General features: G+C 36.1%; 4 protein-coding genes and 1 non-coding gene across 6 annotated transcripts; all 5 read left to right on the forward strand.

The window, feature by feature from the left end:
- Positions 1-510: 510 nt before the first annotated feature.
- Positions 511-3,641, forward strand: LOC148929707 (receptor-like protein EIX1). The gene is made up of 2 exons (XM_089057355.1): positions 511-3,253; positions 3,409-3,641. Exon 1 carries the CDS (start codon positions 535-537, stop codon positions 3,238-3,240), a length of 2,706 nt encoding a protein of 901 aa, XP_088913481.1. The 5' UTR covers positions 511-534; the 3' UTR covers positions 3,241-3,253; positions 3,409-3,641.
- Positions 3,642-5,901: 2,260 nt separating this feature from the next.
- LOC148929708 (receptor-like protein EIX2) lies at positions 5,902-7,338 on the forward strand. The gene has a single exon (XM_089056997.1). The coding sequence runs from the start codon at positions 5,902-5,904 to the stop codon at positions 7,336-7,338; it is 1,437 nt and encodes a 478-aa protein (XP_088913123.1).
- Positions 7,339-13,043: 5,705 nt separating this feature from the next.
- LOC148929709 (receptor-like protein EIX2) lies at positions 13,044-13,484 on the forward strand. Its single transcript, XM_089056998.1, has one exon. The coding sequence runs from the start codon at positions 13,044-13,046 to the stop codon at positions 13,482-13,484; it is 441 nt and encodes a 146-aa protein (XP_088913124.1).
- A 1,877-nt stretch (positions 13,485-15,361) lies between these two features.
- LOC148929710 (U6 spliceosomal RNA) lies at positions 15,362-15,469 on the forward strand. The gene has a single exon (XR_016129841.1). It is a non-coding gene; the product is annotated as a U6 spliceosomal RNA (small nuclear RNA).
- Positions 15,470-17,863: 2,394 nt separating this feature from the next.
- Positions 17,864-20,670, forward strand: LOC148929711 (receptor-like protein EIX2). Of its 2 annotated transcripts, XM_089070042.1 has the most exons (3): positions 17,864-18,711; positions 18,781-20,304; positions 20,436-20,670. In XM_089070042.1, exons 1-3 carry the CDS (start codon positions 17,893-17,895, stop codon positions 20,439-20,441), a joined length of 2,349 nt encoding a protein of 782 aa, XP_088926168.1. In that variant the 5' UTR covers positions 17,864-17,892; the 3' UTR covers positions 20,442-20,670. The 2 variants fall into 2 exon arrangements, with proteins under 2 accessions (XP_088926168.1, XP_088926167.1); XM_089070041.1 differs by having other exon boundaries at positions 17,864-20,304.
- Positions 20,671-21,367: the final 697 nt, after the last annotated feature.

Genomic DNA, 21,367 nt, shown 5'->3' on the forward strand with positions numbered 1-21,367 from the left:
TCGGCATGATGACTAAAAAAAAAAGTTTGTAATATATTAAATAAAAGATAAAATAAAATAGGAGAGGGGAAAAAGTAGAGAGAATAAAGTAAAAGAGAAGAAAAAATAAGTGAAAAGAAATATGTTGTATTACTCCACTACTATGGAACGTACCAAAATGAAAAAAATGACTCCACTATTATGGAACGAAGGGAGTATAAATAATACATATGATGATTATCGTGAAAAACAGTGTCGACTACAAAAGAACCCCCGATATATTTATGCATTTATCCTTACATTGCAAAAAAAAAAGAAAGACTTTTAATTCGTGAGAGTTGACTCCAGTCTTTGGTGATCAGTGATCATTTTTTCTAATTGTTTTACTATCTGTCTTTTTCGTTGATTTCGAACCCAATTCTTACGCCTCTATTACACTGTCTAATCATGCATTATGTCCAAATTTAATGTTTACGCCTCTATTTAAAGCGTTGGAGTTGATACAATGGATTATCCCACAAACACATTTCATTTCCATCCATCACCAAAGAAAGTATGATTTCTAAAAAAAGAATAGCGATCAAATTTGTTTTTGTTGTTCTTTCCTGTTTGCTTGTTTCAGGATATGCAAAAGTGAGATGCATAGAGAGTGAGAGGGAAGCTCTTCTAACATTCAAGAATGGCCTCATTGATTATGGGGATGGTTTTTTCTCGTCATGGCGAGGCAACGAATGCTGCAAATGGCACGGTGTGGAGTGTAGGAACACCACTGGCCATGTTATCACCCTCCAGATTTATATGGAATATGATGGTGGATTGCAAGGTTGTGAGGTTCGTTCTTCATTGCTTGAGTTGCATCATTTAAACTCTCTTTTCCTTGGGATCTTTGTTGGAGGCATTCCTATACCGGAATTCATTGGTTCCATGAAACATTTACAACACTTGTCTCTTAGCGGTTGTAACTTTTTTGGAAGCATTCCTCCTCAGTTAGGAAACCTTACCAACCTACGCACACTTGACCTCAGTTGGAATGATTTCGGAGGCATTCCTATCCCGGAATTCATTGGCTCCATGAAACAATTACAACACTTGTCTCTTAGAACTTGTAACTTTTCTGGAAGCATTCCTCCTCAGTTAGGGAACCTTACCAACCTACGCACACTTGACCTCAGAAGGAATGATTTCGGAGGCATTCCTATCCCAGAATTCATTGGCTCCATGAAACAATTACAAATCTTGTATCTTAATGGGTGTAACTTTTCTAAGAGTATTCCTCCTCAGTTTGGGAACCTTACCAACCTACGCACACTCGATCTCTCGCATAATTCTTTGAGTTCCATATCTCCTTTTATGTTTGGTTCCGTATTTGGATCACTCGAAACATTGCACTTGTCTGAGAATCAATTCACTGGTTTAATGCCAAGCCTGAGAGCGTTTCCTTCATTGATAGAACTAGACCTTTCAAAAAATAACTTTACAGGCTCCGTTCCTGTAAGTATTGGCCAACTCTCCGAGCTTCAATTTCTAGATCTTTCACATAATTCTTTGGAAGGTTTAGTTCCTCCAAGTATTGGCCAACTCTCCGAGCTTCAAATTCTAGATCTTTCTTATAATTCGTTGGAAGGTTTAATCTCTGAATCCCATTTCATAAAGCTTAACAAGTTATATACACTTGACTTATCCTTCAATCCGCTATTGAGGTTGGATAACGCCCCTGATTGGAGTCCTCCTTTTCAGTTGAATTATATAAATTTAGCCAGGTGCAATGTGGGCCAATTTCCAAAATGGATTCAAACTCAGATGAATTTGTCTTACCTTGATCTCAGTGGTGCCAATATAACAGTTGAAGCCCCAATATGGTTGTGGAATATGTCTTCTTCATTAGATTCCTTATATCTTTACGAGAATCAAATAAGTGGTACGATTCCAAATATCTCATCCATGTCCATTGGGTTTATGGATCTTAGTTACAATCAATTCTCGGGTCATATACCACCATTTCCTGTCAATGCTTCTGTTGTTTTATTGAGTGGAAATATGTTCTCTAGTTCAATTTCATCTATTTGCAAAACTCACCAAAAGAACCTTAACTATCTTGACCTCTCACATAATCAGTTGGAAGGGGAGGTTCCCAACTGCTGGGAGAATATGCCCAACTTGGAGATCCTTAATTTGGCTAACAATAACTTTTCGGGTGAAATTCCTTTCTCTTTGGGCGGTTTAACAGTTCTTAGGACACTACGAATGCATGGTAATAATTTATGTGGTGAATTGCCTAATAGTTTGAGACTTTCCCAAAGTTTGGGTTTCATTGATGTTGAAGGAAACAAGTTGACAGGAGAGATCCCAATTTGGATTGGCCAGCTGTATGAATTGTTCTTTCTAAACCTTCGTGGAAATAAATTGCATGGAAGTATTCCTTCCGAGATATGCAATCTTACTAATATTCAAGTTCTGGATTTGTCTATAAACAATCTATCTTGGATAATACCTGATTGCTTCAACAAATTTACTGTCTTGTTGAGCAAGGAGGTGCCAATGGATGTCCGTCAATTTTTATATCGTTCTTTTCCACGAATATCTATTCAATTCCAGCGCAATAATCTTGCACCTCATATTGAGCGCTTTGGATATTCATCATTACATTGGAAAGGTAAGGAACGTGAGTATTGGGAAAATATCAGGTTTCTCAAACTCATTGATTTTTCGAGCAATAGATTGACCGGAAACATTCCCAAATCATTTTCCACTATGAGAGGATTGATATCCTTGAATTTGTCGAGAAATAGTTTGACCGGGCATATCATTCCAGATATTGGTAAAATGGAGATGCTAGATTCTCTTGATCTATCTCATAACCAACTCTTAGGCAAGATACCTACAAGTTTGGCAGAAATACACACTCTTGGTTTTCTTGATCTGTCGAACAACAATTTGTCCGGAAAAATCCCAACGGGTACTCAACTGCAGGGCTTCAATGCATCGTTTTATGCTGATAATGATGGACTATGTGGCAACCCTCTGCCAAACTGCCCCACCAATAATCCATGGGAAAACATGAATGAGAAAGATGGCAACAACTTCTCCTTTATGCAAGAAGTTGGGATATCAATGGGCTTTGGTTTTATCTTTGGATTTTGGGGAGTTATTGGTTCATTCATACTGAAGAAATCATGGCGAATTGCATTCTTCAATTGGTTCGATGTCGCTGGAGATTGGTTCTATGTCAGGATTGCTGTGTTCGTATCCAAATGGAGATGAAGATGAAATGCAGGTAATATCAACTAGATTTCTATCCATTAAATACAGTTTTCGCTTTTCTGTTAATTTTCGCTAGAAACGTAAATTTTACTCAACGTTTCACATTACTTTTACAATATTACAATCGAGATTTGATCCTTGAATTCATAACATCCCCATTTTTTTCAGCGGTGAAAGTTGAAACTGCGCGCATTGGTGTTTAGTTAAAGTGAACGAAGCTCAGGACCGGTGATCTTTCCAAGTTAATGTAGTATTTTTGTTGTTTTTATCATCTCTTTTTGTGTGAATTGTGTCAATCTTATTTCACCTTATTTCAATTATTTTTCCTTTGGTTTGTTAACTTTATTTTGGTGTGTATTTGATTTCTTCTATAAATGAATGTTTGTGTTTTTACAATTTTAGCACTTTGTATGCATATGCGCTATAATTAGTGTTTAGTATAGTATAAGTTTAATATAGAGTTTCTGATAAATAAATAAACAACATTTTGAAATATCCATGCCAATCCATATGCTACCACTACTAAATTTAATTAATTTGAGTGTAACAAACCCATTGGTTGCTTTAATAAATCAGCCCAATACGTTATTGGACTATGATACTTTCATTTTGGTAGATTTTGTCCATTAAATTATACTCATTCTATCCACAAAATATATTCCTTTTCTATTTTAATCCTTTCCATAAAAATTAGTCTTACTTCTATTTACATTATACAAAAATAATTTGATTTACTGATACGAGCACAAATCAACAAGCATATCTACCACATCTTATTATTTAGTCTATTATTAATCCATCATATCTTCCATATATTATTTTCTTGTAAGTAAGTCTAGGGTAATTCTATTATAAATAGTAGGTATTGTTATCATTCAAACTAATGAGTATATGAATTTATATTAATATGCGTTAACCCCACAAAGCTCTGGTACTCGATACGATTCCCACCTTTTGTTATACTTTTATAATTTTAATAAAGGGAACTATGACATATTAATATTCTTATACGTATAATATTTTTAAAAATTATACTCTATATTATTATTTGGTGCTTCTTGCCTTCAACTATTTGTTTTCTTATTCAATAAAGGGTTCAAACCTCACCAATTGCTAGGAGACTTTCGGCCTTAATCTGCAAGTCCATCGAGCAGGATTAATCCGATTCCGCCGAAGGTGGATTCGGAACACCTGTGATCAAACCAAAAAAAATAAAGCTACGCAGTCATGATTGAATGATTGATATAGAAGTATACTTTTATAAATTTTAATAAAGGGAATAATAATAAATTAGTAGTCTTATTGAATATTTAAATTTTTTTTGAATTACTATTTCTTTGTGATTCTTATAGACTGAGATAATGATTTGATTAAAAACAGTATTTAAATCAAATTTAAACAATATTCAAGCACCGAATTAGTGCTACAATTTAGCTGGGCCATCCACTCAAACAGGATGACTCAAATTCCTGAATAGTTTGGGTTTAGTGGATAATCGTTTTTACTAATTGTGATTTTTTATGTTAAAAGAACATAAATTTAAGGTTTGTGTCACGGTGGATATGAACTGAACCCGAGAACATTAAGCACTTTACCACTAGGCCTAACTAATAGTGTCTTGTTATCAATAACAAGTTGCATGATTGCTTAAATTAATTAAATCCAAAATTAATTTTTATAAATACACAAAATTAGTATACTAAATTTATAATAAATATGACGTAGCTGAAGCCACCAGATAGGCTCCACGACTACGTCGCCAAATAGGAAGAGTGCTGCTGTCTTTTTATTAGTTTTCTATTTTATTTTGAGTCAAGTTTATTTAATTTTTTGCAATTTCATGATGTAACGAATTTATTTAATTTGAGCGATTTATAAGCTCCGTCAGGTTTTCTTTGTTGGTTCTTTCCTGATGTATAGGATTAGGTCGAACTATCCCTAGGGTCCTAGTTATTATAAATAGGGCATTCATTAATTCCGTCACTCAATTAATGAAGATATATTTTGCCCTCATTACTTGTGCAATACACTCTAAATCCTTTTTCGCTGCCGACGGAAAGATCCGCGCCAGCCTTCGATTTCTAGCCGCCGACCTCACCTCTGAGGCGCCGGAATCGTGTGTTGTGTGAGACGTTGACATGAGATTCTTTGTTAAGAGAGGAGCCATCATAACATATGATTGCATGAGAAATATATCTATGCATATAATCATCACTAGGAGTGCGTTTTAATGCTAACTTTTTTTAAATTGTTAACTTGCTAAGTCATCAACTTCAGCGTAATGTATTAAAAATGTCAACATGATTACATTAAAATGTCAACACATATTTTTGTTGACATTTTAATAAACTACTGGGTTAGACATTTAAATATTAATATCAACACAATATATTAAAATATCAACTTAAGTTTATGACATTTCAATATCGTTGTGGTGATATTTTTAATACACTACGTTGATGAATTATCAAGTTAGCAATTTAAGAAAAGTTAGCAACGGATCACAACGCAATTCATACGCTACGCTAAGCTGTCCAATCATGAATTATCTACAAAGAATTTTAGAAATTGTATCAATTTTATCTACACCTATTTAATGCGTTGGAGTATCCAATGCTCTTCACTTACATACATCAGTAAAGAGTGTATGATTTCGAAAATATGATTTCTGATAAAAGAATAGCAACCAAATTTCTTCTTTTTCTTCTTTTCTGCGCGTTTGTTTCGGGAAACTACGCAAAAGTGAGATGCATTGAGAGTGAGAGAGAAGCTCTTCTAAGCTTCAAGAACGGCCTTATCGACAAAAATGGTATTCTCTCATCGTGGCGGAGCAACGAATGCTGCAAATGGCACGGTGTTGAATGCAGCAACACCACTGGCCATGTAATCACACTCAATTGTGATTTTTGTGGATTGCAAGGCGAGGTTCGTTCTTCATTGCTTGAGTTGTATCATTTAAATTATCTTGACCTTAGTGGGAATGATTTTGGAGGCATTCCGATTCCAAAATTCATTGGTTCCATGAAACAATTACAAACCTTGTATCTTAGAAGGTCTAACTTTTCCGGGACCATTCCTCCTCAGTTAGGGAACCTTATCAATCTACTCTCACTTGACCTTGCTGTGAATGATTTTGGGACCCTCCCTCCTTTGTTAGGAAACCTTACCAAGCTACTCTCACTTGATCTTTCGTTCAACTCTTTGAATTCCATATCTGCTTTTAGCCATGGTTCCGTATTCGAATCACTTGAAGCACTAGAATTGTCTTATAATCAGCTCGAATCGATGCCCGACCTAAGAGCATTTCCTTCATTGATACATCTGAAAATTTGCAAAAATAACCTTACAGGCTCCATTCCTGAAAATATTGGCCAACTCTCCAAGCTTCAACATCTAGTTCTTTCTCACAATTCTTTGGAAGGTTTAGTTTCTGAAACCCACTTCCTCAAGCTTGATAAGTTAAAGATGCTAGACTTAAGCTTCAATTCATTGTTGACGTTGGATATTGCCCCTCATTGGAATCCTCCTTTTCAGTTGGATTACATACGTTTAGCCAGGTGCAATGTGGGCCCATATTTTCCAAAGTGGATTCGAACTCAGATGAATTTGTCACACCTTGATCTCAGCGGTACCAATATAAAAGATGAAGCCCCGAGATGGTTGTGGAGTGTGTTTTCTTCATTGTTTCGCTTAGATTTGCCCGACAATCAAATAAGTGGTACAATTCCAAATCTCTCATCCTCCTCCATCGAGTATATGGATCATAGTTACAATCAATTCTCAGGTCCTATACCATTATTTCCTGTCGATGTTTTTCATATTCACTTGAATGGAAATATGTTCTCTGGTTCAATTTCATCCATTTGCCAAACTCACCATGATGGTCTTGAATACCTTCGCCCCTCCAATAATAAGTTGAGCGGGGAGGTTCCCAACTGTTGGGAGAAAATACCCAAATTGATGCTTCTCAGTTTGGCTAACAATAATTTTTCGGGTGAAATTCCTCGCTCTTTGGGTGCTTTAGACCTCTATTTACTACAAATGCATGATAATAATGTTGAGAAAACCGGGCAAATTTTCTCTCAAATAGTGAAATGAACCGATTCAGTAATTTTAGAGTTAACCCAATGGGGTCTACCTCGATAAAATTACTTCCCCAAATAAATTTTCTGGAAAGACTGGTGGGGACACTGTCCTCTCTTAATTACCAGACTCCAAAATAGAATTTATCAGTCGATGTACAAAACACTACTACAAACCCGCAAATAATATTGAATACAATATCACAGCAGAAAAGCAAACCAAGAAATAAATGCGGAACAAAATAAATAATAAAGAAAGAACACACCCGAAACTTTGATAACGGAGTTCGGCCAAATTGCCTACGTCTCCGAGCACCCTCAGCAGAGCCCGATTATATTAAATGGAGAAGAGAAACAAATGTTTGAGGATGGTTACAAATGGGGCAGGAGAGTTCCTTTTACAGGCAACTCTCCCCCAAAGCTTTTAACTCCCTCCGATGTGGGATAAAAATTTTGACAAAATAGTCAAAGTTTGTAGGCTAGACAAACTTTAACAAATCTCCACCTTGGCAAAATTTCAAATCCCACCGAACAACCAAATCTTCTCCACCCAAACAATGACTCGCGGTGCTTTTTATATTGGCGCTGTCAAGCGCCAACTCCAATTCGCAGAATATGAACCAAGTCCAAACAATGTTCAAACTTGGCTCTCGTCACCACCTTGGTCAACATATCTGCAGGATTCTCCAAAGTCGGAACCTTTCTAATGACAATTTCCTCTTCTTCGAGAATTTCCCGCACAAAATGATAGCGAACATCAATATGCTTCGTCCTTGCATGAAAAACCTGATTCTTTGCTAAATTAATAGCACTCTGGCTGTCAGAATATACTTCAAGTTGTTTCTGACCAACACCCAATTCTTTCAGCAACCCATGAAGCCAAATTGCCTCATTTACAGCTTCAGTAATAGCCATATACTCTGCCTCTGTCGTAGACAAAGCTACCGTTGACTGCAAGGTAGACTTCCAACTAACTGGCGCACTTGCTAAAGTGAACAAATAGCCAGTAGTAGATCTTCGCTTATCCAAATCACCAGCATAGTCGGAATCACAATATCCGACTACAAAATGACCAAGTGATTTATCCTGCTCAAACAACAAACCAATATCTACAGTATCTTTGATATACCGCAGAATCCATTTCACAGCTTGCCAATGACCCTTGCCTGGATCATGCATGTATCTGCTCACAATACCAACGGCCTGTGAAATGTCGGGTCTTGTACACACCATTGCATACATCAAGCTTCCAACTGCGTTAGCATAGGGAACTTTCGCCATATATTCTCGCTCATCATCTGTATTTGGAGATAACTGAGAACTAAGTTTCAAATGAGGAGCAAGTGGGGTACTTACAGGTTTGGAATCATCGTTTATACCAAAACGCTGAAGTACTTTGGTCAAATACTGCTTCTGTGTCAGCCAAAGCTTGCCCCCCTCTCTATCCCTTGTAATCTCCATGCCGAGAATCTTCTTGGCTTCCCCCAAATCCTTCATCTCGAACTCCTTACTCAACTGAGCCTTCAATCTGTCAATTTCAACTTGGCTCTTTGATGCTATTAGCATATCATCAACGTATAAGAGTAGGTAGATGTAGGACCCATCTTGAAGTCTGCGCAAATACACACAGTGATCGTATTTGCTCCTTGTGTACATCTGATCCTTCATAAATTTATCCATTGTCTTGAAGACTGCTTCAATCCGTACAACGATTTGTTCAACTTGCAAACCCAATTTTCTTTACCAGCAACCTTGAATCCCTCTGGTTGGGTCATATAGATTTCCTCCTTCAAATCACCGTGTAAAAACGCGGTCTTCACATCAAGTTGAGCTAGCTCCAAATTCAACTGTGCTACCAAAGCCAACAAAATTCTAATGGAGGAATGTTTAACAACAGGTGAAAATACCTCATTGTAATCAATTCCCTCCTTCTGGGCGTAGCCTTTAGCTACCAATCTTGCTTTGTAGCGAACATCATCTTTGTGAGGAAATCCCTCTTTCTTTGCAAAAACCCATTTGCATCCAATTGCCTTCTTGCCTTTCGGCAACGGCATCAGCTTCCACGTCTTGTTCTTCTGAAGAGATTGCATCTCTTCTTCCAAAGCACCTTTCCAACCATCGCTTTCTGAACTTTCAACAGCTTTCGAAAAGATACTTGGAACATCATCAACAATTGGAAGTGCATATGCTACCATATCCGCAAAACGAGCAGGTCTCTTATTTTCCCGCCTCGTTCGCCTGACTGCAATTGGCTCTGATTGCTGCGAAGGTTCTTGGGGTGGAACCTCTTCATCATCTGACTCTTCTTCTTCCGTAGGAGAGTCATTTGTGGTGTTCGTAGTCGGGATCAAAACTGCATCTTTGAACTCCACCTGCTTGGGTGTATACTCCACCTGCTGCGAAGTATCACTACTATTTGGATTTACCTTATTCAACATGGAAGATTCATCAAAGGTAACATCCCTACTTACAATCGTCTTCTTAGACTCCAAACACCATAACCGATATCCTTTAACACCAGCACTGAAACCCATAAACAAAGCCTTCTTTGCACGTGGATCCAATTTTGATTCAGTGACATGATAATATGCAACAGAACCAAAAATACGCAAAGAATCATAATCAGCTGCAGGTTTACCGGACCATACCTCTAAAGGAGTCTTGCCATCAATGGCAGAACATGGCAAACGATTGACAATGTGTTGAGCGTATGTGAGGGCCTCAGCCCAAAATTTCCTGTCTAGCCCAGCATTAGACAGCATACAACGAACTTTCTCCACTAGTGTTCGATTCATACGCTCTGACACTCCATTCTGTTGTGGTGTATTTCTCACTGTGAAGTGCCGAACTATGCCACACTCCTGGCATACATCTTGGAAAGGATCACTCTTGTATTCTCCACCGTTATCTGATCGGAGAACCTTGATCTTCCTCCCCATCTGATTTTCAACTTGAGCTTTCCATTTTAGAAAAATCCCAAGGACTTCATCTTTGCTCTTCATAGTGTACACCCAAACTCTTCTGGAAAAATCATCAACAAAAGTGACAAAATAGTGTCTACCTCCAAGTGACGGAGTCTTGGCAGGTCCCCACACATCTGAGTGCACATAATCCAGAATTCCCTTTGTATTATGGATTGCAGTGCCAAATTTCACTCTTCGTTGTTTTCCCATAACACAATGCTCGCAAAACTCTAATTTGCAAGACTTCGTACCTTTCAGCAATCCTTGCTTGGCGAGAATTTGCAATGATCTCTCACCAGCATGTCCCAATCGCAAATGCCAAAGCTTCGTCGCCTCTGCATCCTTCTTGTTACTCGAAGTTGCAGTTGCTACTGTCCCAACAACTGTACTACCTTGGTAGTAATACAAATTGTTCTTCCTCACGCCTTTCAACATCACCAATGCTCCTGAAGTTGCTTTAAGAATTCCATCCCGCATCATCACAACTAGGCCTTTAGATTCTAAGGCCCCCAATGAGATGAGATTCTTCTTCAACTGGGGCACATACCGTACATCCTTCAAAATTCTGGTGGATCCATCCTGATTTTGCAGCTTGATTGAGCCTATCCCGACCGTCTTACATGGACTGTCATTTCCCATGTAAACAAGTCCGCCATTGAGTTCTTCGAAATCAAAGAACCACTCCCTGATGGGACACATATGATAGGTACAACCTGAATCCAATATCCACTCGTCTAGATGCGATGTTGTAGGTGAAACCGTCAAATAACAATCCGACTCCGCATCATATTTGCATTCAGCAATATTTGCATCCTGCGAAGCCTTTTCTTTCTTCTTCAACTTTGGGCAGTCTTTCTTCCAATGTCCTTTCTCATAACAGAAAGCACACTCATCTTTGGCAGCTCGTCTTTTCGATTTGGACCTTCCTCTTCTCTCCTTTGATCGGCCTTGTTGACGACCCCTTGCTACTAATGCTTCATCTGTAACTGCTTTGCCTTTCATTTTATCTGCCTTTCGCAATTCATGACTATACAAAGCAGAACATACAGTATCTAAAGACACATTCTCTTTACCATGGAGCAATGTGGTCTCCAGATGTTCAAATTCATCAGGAAGAGACGACAACAACATCAATGCCAGATCCTCATCCTCAAATTTCACATCTAAGTTTAGCAGGTCTGCTACTAACTGATTAAACAAAGTAATGTGTTCATTCATAGTGGTACCTGACCGGTATTCAAATCGGAACAACCTTTTCTTCATAAGGAGCTTATTCTAACCACTCTTCTTCAGAAATTTGTCCTCCAATGTCTTCCACAATCTATGTGCAGAAGTCTCATTCTTGACAGCATACTTCTGCTCCCTGGACAGACACGACCGAATTGTTCCACAAGCTAACCGATTTATGGTACTCCAATCTTTATCATCTATATCTTCTGGTTTCTTTTCTTCAATGGCAATGTCAAGACCCTGCTGGAAAAGAGAGTCTAGAACCTCCCCCTGCCACATACCAAAATGGCCAGTACCGTCAAATATCTCCACCGTCAATTTCATATTTGACAGTGGAAGCCTCGACCATGATGACGAACTAGCCTTGACTTCTTGATCATTACCCGCCATTACAGACTCAAAATAATGTATTCAATATTACAAACAAATAGAACCAAGGACGAACCTTGGCTCTGATACCACTTGTTGAGAAAACCGGGCAAATTTTCTCTCAAATAGTGAAATGAACCGATTCAGTAATTTTAGAGTTAACCCAATGGGGTCTACCTCGATAAAATTACTTCCCCAAATAAATTCTCTGGAAAGACTGGTGGGGACACTGTCCTCTCTTAATTACCAGACTCCAAACAGAATTTATCAGTCGGTGTACAAAACACTACTACAAACCCGCAAATAATATTGAATACAATATCACAGCAGAAAAACAAACCAAGAAATAAATGCGGAACTAAATAAATAATAAAGAAAGAACACACCCGAAACTTTGATAACGGAGTTCGGCCAAATTGCCTATGTCTCCGAGCACCCTCAGCAGAGCCCGATTATATTAAATGGAAAAGAGAAACAAATGTTTAAGGATGGTTACAAATGGGGCAGGAGAGTTCCTTTTATAGGCAACTCTCCCCCAAAGCTTTTAACCCCCTCCGATGTGGGATAAAAATTTTGACAAAATAGTCAAAGTTTGTAGGCTAGACAAACTTTAACAAATAATTTATCTGGTGAGTTGCCTTACAATTTGGGACTTTGCCCAAATTTGAGATTGATTGATGTGGGAGGGAACAAGTTAACAGGAGAGATCCCCACTTGGATTGGCAAACTGCGCGATATGCAAATTTTAAACCTTCGAGGGAATAAATTGCATGGCAGTATTCCTCCCGAGATATGCAATTTTACTAATATTCAAGTTCTGGATATGTCGATAAATAATCTGTCTTCGAAAATACCTGATTGCTTCAGCAATTTTACTGTCTTGTCTAGTACAGAAACCGCAGATACAGATCCTAATTTAATTTTTTTCGGGGAATTGTACGCTATCGATGCAAATAAGGATTATGGACATTCATCATTTCAGTGGAAAGGCAAGGAATGGGAATACACGAAAAATCTCTGGAGTCTCAAACTCATTGATTTTTCAAGTAATAGATTGACCGGAATCATTCCCAAATCATTTTCGACTATGAGGGGATTAATATCCTTGAATCTATCAAGAAATAGTTTGACAGGATATATAATTCCAGATATTGGTAAAATGGAGATGCTAGATTCTCTCGATCTATCTCATAACCAACTCTCTGGCAAGATACCTACAAGTTTGGCAGAAATACACACTCTTGGTGTTCTTGATTTGTCGAACAACAATTTGTCAGGAAAAATTCCAACGAGTACTCAACTTCAGAGCTTCAATGCATCGTCTTATGCAGGGAATGATGGGCTATGCGGCAATCCTATGCCAATGTGCCCCAGAGATAACTTGAAGCCATCCACCAATAATCCAAGGGAAAACATGAATGAGAAAGATGGCAACAACTTCTCATTTATGCAAGAAGTTGGCATATCAATGGGTTTTGGTTTTATCTTTGGATTTTGGGGAGTTATTGGCTCATTCATATTGAAGAAATCATGGCGAATTGCATTCTTCAACTTATCCGATGCTGGTGGAGATTGTTTGTATCCAAATCTGTGCAGGTAATATCAACTACACTTCATGTTCTTTAATATGTACTCCTTTTTAGGTTAATTTTCTTAAATAGCATAAAATTTACTCAAATTTTTTATATTTACATTACATTCAAAATATTACAAATTTACAATCATGATTTGATTATTGGATTCATAACATCCCCATTTTTTTCAGCGGTGAAACTACGCACTTTGGTGTTCAATCAAGGTGAACAAAGCTCATGGCTAGTGATCTTTAATGTTATTGGTTGTTTTTTTTAATCTCTTTTTCTGTGAGTTGTACTAATATACTTTCACCTTGTTTCAGTTTTATTTTCTTTGGTTTGTAAACCTTATTTTGGAGTGCATTTTGTGTTTGTGTGTTTGTACTTTAATTTGAGCACTTTGTTTGCGTAGTAGGAATTAAAATGCTAACCATATGCACTATATTCTCTGTAAATAGGAGTATATAATTATAGAGTACATAGAGTTTCTAATATTTTCCACATAAAAAATAAACAAGATTTCGAAATATGCATGCCAATCCATATGTTACAACTCCTAAATTTAATTAATTTGATTGTAACACTCTCCGCCTCATGCTAGGAAAGAACTCCTTTGATGCATAGAACATATAAAAGGAAGATTCGATGTATGATTCAAACTTGTAAACAATCAGGTACTAATCTATAGTTTTTAAAAATGAAAATATTTAAAATTCATTAAATTTAGTTAAGTTTTTATCAGTCACATATATAAGATTTGAAAACAAAATATTGAATTACAACGTTTCAATTTTAGTCAATGATCTCATCCGTGTATAATATACGATACGAGTACATCATATGCAATTGCAAAATAAAATGAAAAAAGAAAAAAGAGGAAAGCAAATGTTACAATCATTTACAGAGCTGCAAATTTAAATCTTTTTCTCAAGACCTCACACTAGAGAAATGAATATGAGCTGAGAAAATAAAGAAGGTAGCTGGGCCCATTTACATCTATATACTCGGCCCAACTCTTGAATGGGATTTCACAAATCAGCCTAATAGTTATGACGCTTTAATAAATCATCCATATATACTCCTATGAGTTTATGCTTGGATCACACCCCATTGATACTAGGAAGACTTTTCAACTACAATTACTATTGTGTTAATTATTATTCCCTCCTTCGGGCATTAGGAGTCCGATTGACCATTTTCATCCGTTCAACATTAGGAGTCCTAGTTAGACATTTTCATATAAAGTAAAATAAAAATATTATAAAATATAAAATCAAAAAACAAAAGTAAAAACACATCCAAAGAATAAACCAAATAATAATGTAAATGGATCCCACATTTCATTATCACACACTCTAATTATTACACACTCAAACATTTCTTAAAACTTGCATCCAATTCAACCGGGACTCCTAATGCCGGATGGAGGGAGTATAATGTATTAATGAGTTGTGTTAGATGAGAAATTCCCAACCACCGACGTCATATTCATGGGTCTATTTCAAATTTAAGTTCTAGACTTGACTTTGAGGTCCTCCCAAATACTTTTAATTCTCTAGAAGTATTCAAGAGAGAATTATTCAAACAAATATATACACTTGTTTATATAAAGACTAAGAGAATTACACCATACATATCTTACTTGAGCACTTTTATATAAAAATCGTCTTTGGTTGATGCACGTTTAAATTTATTTTTTCTGTTTTTATATATTTAGTTTGATTATAATATACTAAAAGGATTGTTCGTTTAGTAAGACTGTATCTCGAGATTAAATATATAATATATTTGGTTCATAAGATTGAATACGACAACTTAATTTTAGATGGATAATCATATGATGATTAGTTATAGACAACATCTTCCAACTAAAGTAGTCTTCCAACTCAATCCTATTATTTTAGTACTATTTTTGTAACAACATCCGATAAAATTGGAACAATATAGAGAAGATTAGCATGGCCCCTGCGCAAGGATGACACACATAAATCGAGAAATGGTCCAAACCGGACAATATCACGCAGGCGGCGACCTGGTCTGTTACATTTGGTATCAGAGCCGGTGCCGGTTCGGTGGTGGGGCAAACCTCAGCGACGCTGAGTTGTCATGCACACGGCATGAACTTACCTTAGGCAAATCCCATATCGGACGGAGAGGAGAACGAACAGCTCTATAAATGGGCTGGGATACCTTTCCCTTGTGTGACGCGTTTTAAAACCGTGAGGATGGCATGCACTTGACATGGTCCAAAGCGGACAATATCACGCAGGCGGTGACCTGGGCTGTTACAATTTTATCTAGGAAACTGAACACCACTAATAAGTGTTACTTATTTTTTTAATTTTATAAATTTATAAAAATCAAAACTTGGTTTGTTATTTTTTTTATTAATATAATCTTTTAACTTATTTACCAATATATTATAAATAAATAAAAGTTAATGTTAATAGGCACACCAAAATAAATAAATAAAAGTTAATGTTAATAGGCACACCAAAATAAATAAATAAAAAGTGAGATTATTTTTCATGATGAAAGTAGCACTGATCTTGGAGTAAAGTTCCTTTTTTTTTTCCCTTTTTTCTGTTTATTTTCCTATTTCTGCTTTTCTGATACTTAATTATGAGTGTGATTCATTATTATATTATGATTGAAAAAGTCAGAAATGCATGTGAAATCATTTATCAGCCACCTTACTGAATTTATATCTTCAATTATTTATAGAAAATATTAAGTGTCTTCAATAAAATACAAATATATTGCTATATTTAAGTAAATTTGAATACTTGTTGCGATTATAGAACTCCATTCTACACCTGTGTTAAGTTACGAAATTGTATGTCTCAGGTTTTTTTATATATAAATAATATATTTTTTAGATGTAATCAATTGCTAAGTATTAGCAAGACTAAAGATTAGTTAATAGACTATGAGATCTTGTCGTTTATGTTAAATAAATTATATTTTAAAATTAATAATTATTAAATAAACTTTAAGGTTATTAATGTCAATTCGTATATATGGTAGTTAAACTTATCACTTTCTTTTTCATCAAAATTATCTTAAAATTTAAATTTACATAATTCTTTCTATTTAAATTGTTTTTTTAGAAAGAAATATATCAAATTAAAGGTAATTTCTTATGAATTCTAACAAGATCTCAATTGCATGTGTTCTGATGATGATCGGATAGTGAAATTTAATTATTATTTTAATTTTCGTACAGGTTGATAAACATATTTATATCAATAATTACCTCAAACGATTTCAACATAATGCATGTACAATATCAATAAAACTGTATTGATATTTTTGGGCACCTGTATTGAGATTCTCATATCACTGACTGTGTTGATATTTATAATACAACATATTATGGATTCGATAGTATACACATTTTAACATGACCCATTTTTTTATTTTATTAAAAAGTATTTTCTCATTCCTATAAAAATAATATCTTCCTATTTTGATCTAACCCCATAAAAATAGTGCATTTCTATTTTTGGCAATGTTTTTTTTTATAGAACTTTATCGTTAAAAGTGTTAAATACAAAAGATGTACTGATGCCTTATAAAATTTAAATGATTGGATACCTTTACCCAATCAATTATATCATAGATCTTTTGTTATTGATTACATTATTACCATATTATAATGCATTAAATGAGTTGAAATGGTAAAAAAGAAATCCCCGGTAGGTGGCCGAAATCTTATTCATGAATCTTTTTCAAATTTAATTATAGACTTGACTTCGAGGTCGTCGCAACACTCTTTCAAAAAGTGAATTATATTTCAAAATATTTATATTCGATTAATTATTATCAAATTTCAAACTTTGTGATTGGAAAATATTTATGAATTCATTTCATTGATGAAAACACTCTAAACTTCAATTCTTCAATCTTCATCCATGCTAAGTTATACTCCCTCCGTCCACGAATAGGAGTCCCGTTTTTCCATTTTGGTCCGTCCACGAATAGGAGTCCCGGTTCATACTTTCCATAAATGGTAAAGAGACCCCACATTCCACTAACTCATTCCTCTCACATATCATTTAAAACTAATAAATACAAGTGGGACCCCTATTCCACTAACTTTCTTCCACCCACTTTTCTTAACATTTCTTAAAACCCATGCCGGATAGAAATGAGACTCCTATTCGTGGACGGAGGGAGTATTTGTCACTGATTTGAAGAGAAACATATACACTTCAATCATTAATAATGCAACTATTAATTACATTAATTTGGGATTATAAGTCACACTTCAATTTCTTATTTTATCATTCAAAGTTGACTTGCTGGTAGTTTAATTAAGCAAGTTTAATTACATTTTAGAAATTGTATTATTTCGTCGTTGCGTATTTAAGACTTTTGGTGTTGATAAGTATACACAAAAACAGTTCACTTCCATACATCTGTAAAGAGAGTATGATTTCCAATAAAACAATAGTAGTTATCAAAATTCTTCTGCTGCTTCTTTTCCGTGTGTTTGTTACCGGAGATGCAGAGGTGAGATGCATAGAGAGTGAGAAAGAAGCTCTTCTAAGCTTCAAGAATGGCCTCATCGATAAGCATGGTATTCTCTCGTCGTGGCGAAGCGACGACTGCTGCAAATGGCATGGTATTGAGTGCAGCTACACCACTGGCCATGTCATCGCGCTCCAACCTTTTTTGAATTCTTCTGCAAAGCTGAGCGGTATGATTGGCTCTTCATTGCTTGAGTTGCATCATTTAATTCATCTTGACCTCAGTTGGAATGATTTCGGAGGCATTCCAATCCCAGAATTCATTGGTTCCATGAAACAATTACAACACTTGTTTCTTCAATTGTCTAACTTTTCTGGGAGCATTTCTCCTTGGTTAGGGAACCTTACCAACCTACGCTCTCTCGATCTCTCTAACAACTCTTTGAGTTCCATATCTCCTTTAATACTCGGTTCTGTATTCGAATCACTCGAAATACTGAACTTGTCTCATAATAAATTCAATGAATCGATGCCAGACCTAAGAGCATTTCCTTCATTGATACAACTACACCTTAAGGATAATAACTTTATAGGATCCATTACTTTGAGTATGGGCCAACTATCCACGCTTCAAGTCCTAGATCTTTCTTATAATTCTTTAGAAGGTTCAGTTCCTCTAAGCATTGGCCAACTCTCCAAGCTTCTAGTTCTAGATATTTCTCATAATTCTTTGGAAGGTTTAATCTCTGAATCTCACTTCTCCAAGCTTGATAACTTAAAGGTACTAGATTTATCCTACAATCCATTATTGATCTTGGATATTGCCATTGATTGGAGTCCTCCTTTTCAGTTGGATGCTATACTTTTAGCCTGGTGCAATGTGGGCCCATATTTTCCAAAATGGCTCCGAACTCAGAAGTATTTGGCATATCTTAATCTCAATGGCGCCAATATAATAGATGAAGCCCCGAGGTGGTTGGGAAGTATGTTTCCTCGATTAAAGGAATTATCTCTCTCCTACAATCAAATAAGTGGTACAATTCCGAATCTCACATCCAACATCATGATGTGGTACCTGGATCTTAGTTACAACCAATTCGAAGGTTCTATACCATTTCTGCCTCCTTATGCTAACGCAGTTGTCTTGAGTGGAAATATGTTATCTGGTTCAATTTCCTCTATTTGCAATACAGACCACTATGCTCTTACATACCTTGACCTCTCAAGTAATCAGTTGGCTGGAGAGGTTCCAAACTGCGGGGAGAAAATATCAGAATTGCAGTTCCTCAATCTGGCTAACAACAGTTTTTCAGGCCAAATTCCCAGCTCTTTCGGCGTTTTACGTAATCTCCGTGCACTCCAGATGCATGGTAATGATTTTTCTGGTAAGTTACCATACAATTTGAGACATTGCCAAGAATTGATTCTACTTGATGTTGGAGGGAACAAGTTAATAGGAGAGATACCCACTTGGATTGGCCAGCTGTATCAAATGCAAATTCTAAACTTTCGTGGAAATAAATTGCATGGCAGTATTCCTCCCGAGATATGCAATCTTACTAGTATTCAAGTTCTAGATTTATCAATAAACAATCTATCTTCGATAATACCAGATTGCTTCAATGAATTCACTCTCTTGGCAAGTGAGAATATGTCATATTTTTATCCAATTACCTTTCCTGTCGATGAAAATTTGGAGTATGAATATTCAACATTTCAATGGAAAGGCAAGGAATCAGAATACCGGAAAAATCTCAAGCTTCTCAAACTCATTGATTTATCAAGCAATAGACTGACCGGAAATATTCCCAAATCCTTTTCCCATATGAGTTATATATATTCCTTGAATCTATCACGAAATAGTTTAACGGGGCATATAATTCCAGATATTGGTAATATGGAGGTTCTAAATTCTCTTGATCTATCTCATAACCAACTCTTTGGAAATATACCTGCAAGTTTGGCAGAAATACACAGTCTTGGTTTTCTTGATTTGTCGAACAACAATTTGTCTGGAAAAATTCCAACAGGGACTCAACTTCAAAGCTTCATTGCATCGTTTTATGCTGATAATGATGGACTATGTGGCGACCCTCTGCCAAAGTGCCCAGGAGATATCTTGAGGCCATCCACCACTAATCCGGTGGGAAACATGAATGAGAAAGACGGCATCAATTTCTCATTTATGCAAGAAGTTGGCATATCAATGGGCTTTGGTTTTATCTTTGGATTTTGGGGAGTTATTGGCTCATTCATACTGAAGAAATCATGGCGAATTACATTCTTCAACTTGTTTGATGCAGCTGGAGATTGGTTCTCTGTCAGGAAAGGATTGCTGTGTTTGTATCCAAATGGGGACGAAGCTGAAAAGCAGGTAATATCAACTAGATTTATTGCGCTTAAATAAACTTTTCAGTTAATTTTTGCAAATAACATAAAAAATTTACTCAAAGTTTCACTATCAAGATTTGATATTTGGATTCCTAACATCCCCATTTTTTTCAGCGGTGAAAGTTGAAACCGCCCGCATTGGCGTTTAATCAAGGTGAACAAACCTCATGACTAGTGATCTTTCCTAGTTAATGTGATTTGGTTGTTTATTTTCATCTCTTTTTGTGTGAACTATGTCAATGTACTTTCTCCTTATAATTTCAGTTTTTTATCATTTTGTTTGTAAACTTTATATTAGTCTGTGTTTGTGTTCTTCTTTAAATAAATGTTTGTGTCTTTGTACTTTCAACTCATTGTTGAATAGTAGGAAATTGATATGCATACGCACTATATTCTCTCTAAACAGTACTCCTACTAACATAGTTATTGTTCAATATAGGTCTAATTAAGAGTTTCTGGTATTTTCTACGTAAATAAATAAACAACATTTTGAAACATGCATGTCAATTCATAGAATTTATCAAAGGGAGTAAATATGTTTTACAACAATCAGATACTACTTAATAGATTACTCCCTCCATCTCATAAAAATGTGTACTATCCATTTTCGTCTGTCCCATAATAATATGTGCATTCCATTTTTAAAAAGTTATATTAATTTAATAATGTAGGTGTCCACCTCTCTCTTAATTTACCAAGTCATTCTTCTCTCTCTTACTTTATCAATTTTGTCTTATTTCCCGTGCTATACCCATTGCCCATATATTTATGGAACGGAGGGAGCACTATAATTTGATATGGAGTGCTATCAAGCGAATAGCAAAAGAGAATAGAAGATCGGCTATTATACAGAAGGCGAAGAGGATTGCTTTGTTGAGATGGAGCTGTGGAGGTATTAAGGAGCTTGAAGGAAGAAGACTATAGACTATCGTGGTGTCATCCATTTGGGTACTCTTTTTCCTCTTGGGGATTTTTTCCTATTGGGTTTTTCCCTCAAGAGGTTTTAATGAGGCCCGCCCTTATCAATCATGGGTTCAAGCGGGTGA

Source organism: Salvia hispanica, chromosome 4 (genome assembly GCF_029641045.1).
Source record: "Salvia hispanica isolate PSC_SH4W2 chromosome 4, Shi_PSC_v1, whole genome shotgun sequence".
In the NCBI taxonomy this organism is placed as follows: domain Eukaryota; kingdom Viridiplantae; phylum Streptophyta; class Magnoliopsida; order Lamiales; family Lamiaceae; genus Salvia; species Salvia hispanica.